Source organism: Triturus cristatus, chromosome 2_2 (genome assembly GCF_964204655.1).
Source record: "Triturus cristatus chromosome 2_2, aTriCri1.1, whole genome shotgun sequence".
In the NCBI taxonomy this organism is placed as follows: Eukaryota; Metazoa; Chordata; class Amphibia; order Caudata; family Salamandridae; genus Triturus; species Triturus cristatus.
Genome location: NC_140582.1, coordinates 336,260,010 through 336,269,352, shown reverse-complemented (window position 1 = coordinate 336,269,352; position 9,343 = coordinate 336,260,010). Strand labels below are relative to the sequence as shown.

General features: G+C 45.3%; 1 protein-coding gene across 1 annotated transcript; it reads left to right on the top strand.

The window, feature by feature from the left end:
- The first annotated feature begins 1,602 nt into the window (after positions 1-1,602).
- Positions 1,603-7,687, top strand: LOC146862249 (cis-aconitate decarboxylase-like). The gene is made up of 6 exons (XM_085643251.1): positions 1,603-1,623; positions 3,310-3,364; positions 3,837-4,024; positions 5,085-5,177; positions 5,474-5,679; positions 6,174-7,687. The coding sequence occupies exons 1-6, from the start codon at positions 1,603-1,605 to the stop codon at positions 7,093-7,095; spliced, it is 1,485 nt and encodes a 494-aa protein (XP_085499377.1). The 3' UTR covers positions 7,096-7,687.
- The last annotated feature ends 1,656 nt before the right edge of the window (positions 7,688-9,343 follow it).

Below are 9,343 nucleotides of genomic sequence, written 5' to 3'. Positions count from 1 at the left end.
ATCTGAGATCTGCTAACCAGAAGAGTCCGACCACCCGCTCTCCCAAGAATGTTTGTCTACCACCCCGTCAACCATCACTCCCCCATTCTGTTTACCTTTTATCTCATAGCGCCCTGACGCATCATTAATGGGCTATGTGTAGCTGCTCAAAACCCTAAATAACTGCATTCAGTGCTCAGTAATGTGACCTGTTCATGCATTTGCTGACCAGTTGTACCGCTTGTTAGAGTGTGGTTTTGTGTTGAGGTGCAGCAGCCCCTGCTCTGAAGTCTCTGCTGTTAATAAATCCCAGGCTGTCTCTCTTTAGACCGAGGTGCTGTCACTTGTGGTTCCAGGTCCTTCGCAGACCTGTGGAACCAGCTCTGTGGGAGAGAGGGAGGAGCTGGTATGATGAAATGTGCCCTACACAAGGACACCCCTGAGAGGTGTTTATTGTCTGTAACTTCCGGGATTTCCTAACTTCGTAAACAGAGATAGTGAGTGGAGCCACCTGCACGGTTCAGGGCTGGCGCTACTTGGAGACAACGCCCGCCTCCAGCCACCCAAAAAGAGATGGAACTTCCTGTTCGGATTTTCAAGGTTATTATAGGGAATTAAAGTAGGATCTTCACCTCCCAAACTGCTACCATTCCGTTTCTGAGATTTGACTTCTAGGTATCTAATGACAAATTATTTCCTTTGACCGTTTAAAGTCTATTATTATTAAGAATACATTCCAACCATGGAAAGCAAAGAGGAAATATCGTTTTTTTTTTAGTTATTCCTTATAAAAAATATATATGATTCCCTTAAATTATGAGAGTGACGCTTGCGAGAATTATTTGAAGTGGGTTCGAATGTGTGAATGTGACTGTTCTTTTGTAAACTTAAATTTCCGGTATATTCTTAGAGAGATGCTTAGAACTGTAGGCAGGGTCATATACAGACAGCAATAAATAAATGCGTACAAACACATACGCACTCACGTAGATAAATGACAAATGTAAATAAAATTATTAAACGGGTGTTCGCATGAACTGTTTACTACGTTGGATTCAAATGTGTGAATGTAAATATTTTATTGTAAATACTAATGGATGTCATTAAATTCACACATGCGCAGATGTATAGGTATGCAGGGAAAGACACAGATATGCCTCGCGACCCTCACCGGTGATTTGCCGCGCTTTACAAATCCCTTAAATTGATCTGCGCGCGCTCACAAACACTCTTGATATCACGATTACTAACTAGTATGATCACAGTTCCTCCTCGATTTTAGGAAACCAAGTGAGGGGACACTGACACTTTGGATCAGCCTGGGGTGTCTTCCTTGGATTTCCCACGGGACCCTCTCTCTTTGTGGTCTTTTTTTTCTACGGTAGTTTAGGAATTTCCCAGATGTCTCCCTGGCCTTTCCCAGAGAATGACACCTGGCTCTGGTCACACCTGCCCCCTTTTAGTGACGTCACTCCACACAGGGCTCCCCTGCGGAGATCTCAAGCGCCTCTTCAGACTATATAACCTCTGTCGGGGCACAGGAGGTCCATCTCGAAAGACAGGAACTGATTGCACAGACGTGGTAAACTTCTCCCAGGACAGAGGCAGACACCAGTGCGGAACATGCTTCAATGCGCCTTCCAGGTGAGCCCCTGCTACAGGCATCAGGTTGTGGCCCCTCTAATGGCTGGATTTGTATATTTTTCGTCTGCTTGGGAGGCATACTTTATTTCCCTTCTCCACTTAGGTTGGTTGAAAGCATTTCTCTCGATCTCGCTATTCGTGTATTGTTTTTATAGAGGGATATCTTTTAATATACAACAGACGGTGCATTCACTTATTAGATAATGTATAATGTGGCTATGTTACTGCCTTAATTTGTGTATTCGTTTCTTTCATCTTGGTATTCTCATGCTTTTTATTTACTTTTTATATTCTCATACTTCTTAATAAGTTTTTTCGTTTTTGAATATATGTTTGTGAATAAAAGGAGAGCACCTTTTATTCTTACCTTGCCTTGTGTTTTAATATAGCCAGGTCTGAGACCATTCGTCGTGTGTTTCTGTGATGTTCATAATATGGACGTCTCTGTCTCCCGGGATCATTGCAGAAGCTTCCTGGGTAGTTAAGGTCTGTTATAAGATGTTCACCAATTGGGGCTTTTATCATGCGGGATAATTCTCAGAAATGAGTAATATTTAAAGCGCCTTCGGGTTTTGCGGCAGTTCTGTTGTTTGTAGCGCTGTTGCTGTTAACAAGCACAGCCTGTGAAGCACAAACTGCTCGTTAAAATGCAGTATTAGCAACAGCAGATTGCACTGAAAGGAGTTTGGGACTTTATTGTAAGTATTTGTTTCCCAAAGTGAGTGTAATAATGCACAACGTACACCACGTGGACAGTGTTCGACAATAGCCAGAGGTTCTCGAGGCATCCCTGAAGGGGAATTGTTCAAACAACATTTTATTTTAGTCGATCAGAAAACTGTGCCCATATAGATACGGGGTCCCGGGTGGCATGCATGTGCCACTTGATACATAGTGCCTCGGAGGGACACTGGCCCAAGAGACATTGTCTTTCTCGCATCCACGGCAGAAGCAAAATAAAGAGTTTCACTCTGTGCCCGCTGATATCCTGCTTCACACGGCTTCTCTGCCAACATCCAATCAGAATGCTTGCACCAGAACAGCGACCACCTGTTGTATGTGGTACTAAACTGGCATAATTTCACAGCCTGCTGGCATCACAGGCCAAAAGACCAGCATCATTAGACATAGTGCTGCGATTAGATGTATGCCAACTTAAGGTGCTGGCATAATATGGCACAATGGTTCCTGTAATGTTAAGGTACTTGCATCATATGTCAGTGTGCTGACTTCATATGCCAAGGTGCTGGCATCATTTATCAGAGTCCTCCCTGGGTGGTGCTGCTGTTGGTCCCCCCTGTGATGGTGTGGCTGTGGTGCCAGTGCTGCAGCTCATGTGCCAGTCTATGGCTGTTTATATTCCATGCTCTTCCTGCTGATATGCCACGCAATGTGCCATGCTGGGACAGCTCATGTTCCAACCTTGAATTGCTTATATGCCAGGCTGAGGCTGCCCATGGGCCAGGCTGAAGTTACTCCTTTGCCAGTCTTGGACTGCAGTTTGACAGATTGCACTTGCTAGCTGTGAAAACCCTAAAATCTCTCCTCTGTTATCTCCCCTTCTCTGTCCTCTTCCCCTTCTCGACTCTGGTGCCTTGTGTTCTTCTCTTTTAGCCCTGTCCACCCCCTTCCATTTCCGTGTACAATGAAACAACTCGGCTAATTATGCTTTCTCCCTTCTTTCAGAAACCACGCGCCATCCTCAGACTGTCCAGGCAGGTGCACACAGCGGCGGTGGAAGGTAAGTGTTTGGTGCATGCACTACCCTTGGTCTGAGGTCACGCTGATTCTTTTCTGCCCAGTTACTGGTTCTGATGTCCGATCCCCTGGTCTGAGACCGCTCTCTATATATTGGTCCCAGTTACTGCTTCTGGTGTCACTCTCCCTGTTATGATGCCGCTTTGTATACCCTAGGCCGTTACTTGTTCTGATGCCACTCTCCTCGTGCCCGGACCGCTCTGCATCCCATGGGCCCAGTTACAGGTTCTGGTGTCACTTTCCCTGACTTGGGTCTCTTATGCCATGGTCCCAGTTTCTGGTTTTGGAGCTGCTAGCACTGGTTTGAGTTTGCTATCAGTTTAGAACTCCAAGAGCCCTGGGTAAAGATTGTCCCATATAAACAACATCTGGTTCTGGCCCAGATCAGCTGGATTTGTGTCTTATGCCAACCCAGAATGCTTATAGTTCTGATCATCTCTCTTCTCTTTATTCAGTGCTGGAGGGGAGCCCCCGGGAGAAGGCGGTCACTAGCAGCTTTGCTTCCTTCATACATGGAGTCCAGACAGATCACCTGTCCCAAACTGTGCGGCACCGAAGCAAGCGTATGATCCTGGACAGCATCGGCGTTGGACTGGTGGGAAGCACGACCCATGTGTTCAACATCGCCCTGGGATACTGCCAGGTAAGAAGAGACATGGAACACACTAAACATCATACCATGCGAAATACGACAATTAAAAACCCTTTTTAGTCCAAGGCTGTGACTGTATCCCCGTGATCCTGCCATGTAAAAGGCTACAGTCACCACAGCATGGAACACACCAAAGAACACTAATGTAAAATCCATCCATTAAAGCTCTCTATTCCAGTAATGGACACCATCTACCTTTGATCCAGCCTGGGACATGGGCCAAAGCAAGCCCGCCATTTGCAACCTAGCAATTAAAAACCTACTATACCATAATTTCCTTGAGACCTTATGAGTTAAAAGCAGACAGGCTCTGAGCCAAAAAGCACACCAAGGATTACACGTCTATTAAAACCCTGTACATCAGCAGAGTGCACCATCACCCAGGAGTCATGTCAGTCAAGGTGAGGCTGGTAGCAAAATGAACAACACATCTTGTAACACACAAGCATTTAAACACCCTGCATTGACCCAGAAAGTTAGCATATCTTTGAACTACTCAGAGAGAAAAGGAGGCATTGACTTAAAACCACGTCTCTTGATTCAAACCATGCCTTAATCAAAACCCCTTTGAGACTATCGTTGTTCAGTATCACCGTGAGAATTTACCTGGTTATCCGAATCTTGGATCTTACCAAGCAACACACCATGAACCCCTTACCCATTAAATAACCCCCTAGAACAACAGTGTGACCATCTCACTGGAATAACAGATAAGAGAGAAAGACAAAGTCACAAAATCCACTATTATTTACTCATCCACCATGAAATACTCATCCACTAATCACACCCCAGGCTGCCTTCAGATGTTAAGCCGTTAACTATGGACTATGGTACCTAAATAAACATTGCAACGTCTGATCCACTGTACAACTGTCCTTCAGAAACACTACATCTACTCACAGAGACTCCTTACCTGCTCCTGCATTTCTTCTAAGACACACTACAACGTATGAGGTTGAGTCATCCTGTGTTTAGAGTTGAATAACCCACATTCGCACAAGCTCTGTTGTTCCACCACTGTCGATTTCTAACTTAATTCTTTCTCCAACAGGACATGTACTCCTTGTCTCAAATCAGCTCTGTGTACGGAAGGAAAGGATTGAGACTCCCACCTACGCTGGCTGCATATGTCAATGGAGTAGCGGTAAGGATTTTGAAAGCTGTCAATCACTTTATCAATCACATCATAGACTAAGAACGATGAGTTTGTGAGAATTTTACTTAAATGCTGTCTCTGCCAATGTAAAATCCTGTCTGTTTCCACTTCTGTAAAGAGTCTGTATTGGCAATGGCACAGTCAGTCAACCATATCTTAGAATATGAATCCTACACTTTTGTAAATTGTTTCCACAGGTCGATGACGCTATCTCTCTGCTTAACATCACATCCTGACCTACCCTTCTTTAAAGACCTTCTAATCCTCTACTTCTCTTCTAACAGAGTCACTCCATGGACTTCGATGACACTTGGCACCCTGCCACTCACCCGTCAGGTGCTGTGCTGCCGGCTCTAATGGCTGCCACGCAGATGTTGCCCGTGGGCTTCCGACCCAGTGGCTCAGACTTTCTGTTGGCATTCAACGTGGGCATCGAGGTGCAAGGAAGACTCATACGTTTCTCCAATGAAGCCAGCAATATCCCTAAAAGGTTTGTATGATGCGCACAAAGGGCAGAAATATCCTATGGCCAACAAATGATGCCCATAGGGGGCTCCAGTATCTCCCGAGCGTGGTTATGATGCTGAAAGAGGGCAGAAATATTCAATGTTCTAAATGTGAGATCCATAAAGAGAGGGAATGTTATGATGAATTTCTGACGGGGGCAAAGGGCAGAAATATGTGCAAGAGGAATCTGTGATTCAAACAAAATCATGTATGTGGATAGCAAACAGTACAATGTAAACATGGTAACATTTATTTTTCTGCTCACTGTAACTAGATTAAACTAGTTTGTGTCTAATGCTTGATTAGATCCTAGCATTTTTTTCTCTGTTTCCTTGTACTGCATGATAGCATTACTGTCTGACATGCTTTAAATATATTTCCATAATTCACACTTATTGTTAGCATTACCCCTCTTTTAAATCTGTTTTGGTATTATCATTATTCTATGTCTGACACAGATCTTTGTGTTTCTTTCAGGTTCCACCCTCCTTCAGTTGTTGGCACTATGGGCAGTGCTGCTGCTACAGCAAAACTCCTTTCATTGAATGCAGAACAATGTGCCCATGCTCTGGCAATTGCTGCCTCTCTGGCAGGGGCACCTATGGCCAATGCTGCAACTCTTGCCAAGCCTCTCCATATTGGCAATGCGACCCGCTTTGGGATGGAAGCAGCACTTCTGGCTGCCCGTGGGATGGAAGCCAACCCACTTATCTTGGACGATGTGCCCGGCTGCTCTGGGTTCAGTGCTTTCTATGGTGACTACCAGCCCTCGTCGCTGGCAATGCCAGATCAAGATTACAGCTTTCTTTTGGAGAAGCAAGACATCGCCTTCAAGAGGTTCCCAGCTCACTTGGGCATGCACTGGGTGGCAGACGCTGCCATCTCAGTCAGAAACCGAGTCACCAATATAACCGGCTCCTTTAACCCTGCTTCCATCCGCACTGTTCTTCTGAGGGTCCCAGTCTCCAAGTATATCAACAGGCCCTTCCCAGAGTCTGAGCACGAGGCGCGACACTCCTTCCAGTTCAACGCCTGCACTGCTCTCCTCGATGGCGAGGTGGGCATTTCTTCCTTCAGTGAGGACAGCCTTAGGAGACCAGACCTCATCAACCTTTTGAAGAAGGTGGTAGTGGAGCACCCTGAAGACAATGTAGCTAACTTTGACAAGATGTACGGAGAAGTAGTGCTGCTCCTGGAGAGCGGAGAGATCGTGACCGGCAGATGTGACACCTTCTATGGACACTGGAGGAAGCCCCTCAGCCAAGAATCACTCCAAGAGAAGTTTCTCGCCAATGCTACCCGTGTGCTCCACCAAGACCAGGCACAAGCAATTATTGAGGTGGTGAAGGAGATAGAAAGCCTTGCAGACTGTTCACAACTGGCATCCTCCCTGCAGTAAACGAGTTCAATCACAATTCATCCCTCTCGCAAAGTGGGAGTAAAACTTAAAATAAACTACCAGGTGCAATTATCTTTGCATTATCTAGTTTTACACAAGATTGAAAATCGACCCAAGGAGAGGGACGTTACCAATTCATTCTATAAAACGACGAGCGTCAAATATGTCCTCTCCTTTCATGAAAGGTGCTGTTATGTCTCACAGTACAGCGAGGTCCTCTTTTATCGTGATAAAAATACAGAAGCATCTGGCTGGCCAGAAGCAATAAGATTACGTTTCCTAGTAACTCATCAGTACTTTGTAAGGACTGTAAAATGCAATTTGTATTTATTGTTATGTATTATTTGTTTATTTATTGTCTAAATAAATGTGAACTCATCTCACTGAAATACCACTTCTTTTTCCAACTAAGTGATTCACACCTAGTGGCCAAAGATAGGACGAGCTGGATCTTCAATATTGTTCTTGTACAGAATTCTCCCTGTGCCGCGCTCTCTTATGTGTACTTTTCTAAAAACACTGGACAAAATAGGTCACTGCAAGGACTTTCTATTTCAATCTCTCATGTTCGTCAGTGACACGTATTTTGTGCTTTCTGTGGTTATTTAATTTTGAATAAAGTCAATGAATTTATTGTACAGTGATTGTAATTTTTGATGTGTAAAGCTGCTGACATTTTAAGATGCTACCTTACAAGGTGGCCACGGCTTGGTGACAGTGAGTCTTGATTCTCTCACACACGGACGTTACATATGAAACGCTCTTTTTCAGCTGTTGCTCAACATGCTAGCCCTCCTACTAGAGTTTCACAACCATCCCTGTTTTTAGAAACTTCCCTTGGAAGCGCAACTACTCATATAACAGCTGGAATATACATTTCTGAACAAGTACCAAAGATTGATCCAATCATGGCACACATTTTAAATGTTAAAATCTTTCGGCTGTTGCCATACAGTTTGCACCACTATGGAAGTTCTGGTGCAATGTGTGTTGGAAAGTGGAGCATACTGTTAATCAAACATGTGGGAAATACACAGAAAATCATACATTTTGCCAACCTATTCTGTGAGCCACTCCACTCAATCACACATACTGACCAATATCTAGAATCACCATATAGTAAACCTACTGATGACGAAAAGAGGTGGGAGGTGGGGCTTTTTGATCCTCTCCTACATCCATTCGTGATGGGATAGCATTTTGTGCTGTATGTAATTTCAAATCTCTATTGAGCTTTGTCAGGAAAATATAGGCACAGTTTGCATGGTAAACTGAACGTGATTTTAGTCAGACAAATATAAGTCCTCCTGTATGCGGATAATTCGTTAATTTATTTCTAACAAGTCAGTGTTAGACCTGTCAGCCCTAGGGTGGTCTTCCCCTACATTTTTTGCCCTCTTTGCCTCCCACTGGACCACATATGTTTGTTGGACTTAGGACTCTGGGCCCCTTACCACTGCTAAACTGTGCTGAGGTGCAGGTGCTCTCCCTTACAAGCATAGTGACACTAGTGTATCAGCCATAGGCCCTGCTACTGCAGTGAGGCCTACCCTTCATTTGCGTGCTGGTAGTCTGCACGGTCTGGGACTTTTTGCAACTCTAGCCTTTTGTCCCTATTGACAGACAGGTAGGGAAGCAAGGGAACACCCCAGAGCCTCCTGGATTTTTCCAGAGATTTCCAACCCCCTGGATTTTTCCAGAAGGTGCCGCCCCTCTCGGTCACCTGACCTTAGGTAATAATAGGGAGGGTTCTGGCCACACATCTCTGATACACTACTGGACCAGCATAACTCTCTGCAGGAGTGGAGACTGCAGTGCCAGGAGGATTGCCACACTGTTGAGGCTGACTGCTCCCAGGATCTGCTGCCCCCAACGTGCTGAGCTGCCCTACTCACTGCTGATCTTGCCCTGCCAGGGAGACTGAGGTAACATCTCCAGTGTGTCTCCACAATGACCTTTCTCCTGTGACTGGTCCCCTACTGATTGATCTATAAAGATTCCTAAAGACTACCACAATCTACTTCTTCTGCAACCAGACCTGTCAAGCGCTGGGAGGAAGAAGCGCTGTGAGCCTGAAAGCTCCGCCGCCGCCCGGGACCCAAACTGAACTGTAAAGCGCTGTGGCAGGAAACGCGCTGGTTTCCCCAAAGATCACCGTTGCAGGCCCGGGTATCCCGATCTCATCCCAAACTAAAAGTTCTGCCAGCCCCGAAGTCACCGCTGCCGGCCTCGGCGTCTAACTGCATTG

Excerpts from the sequence above, each read along its gene's own strand:
- LOC146862249 (XM_085643251.1), top strand. The coding sequence starts at position 1,603 with ATGCTTCAATGCGCCTTCCAG. Across the intron at positions 3,365-3,836 it reads GCACACAGCGGCGGTGGAAG|TGCTGGAGGGGAGCCCCCGG; the intron begins GTAAGTGTTTGG and ends CTCTTTATTCAG. Across the intron at positions 5,178-5,473 it reads CATATGTCAATGGAGTAGCG|AGTCACTCCATGGACTTCGA; the intron begins GTAAGGATTTTG and ends CTCTTCTAACAG.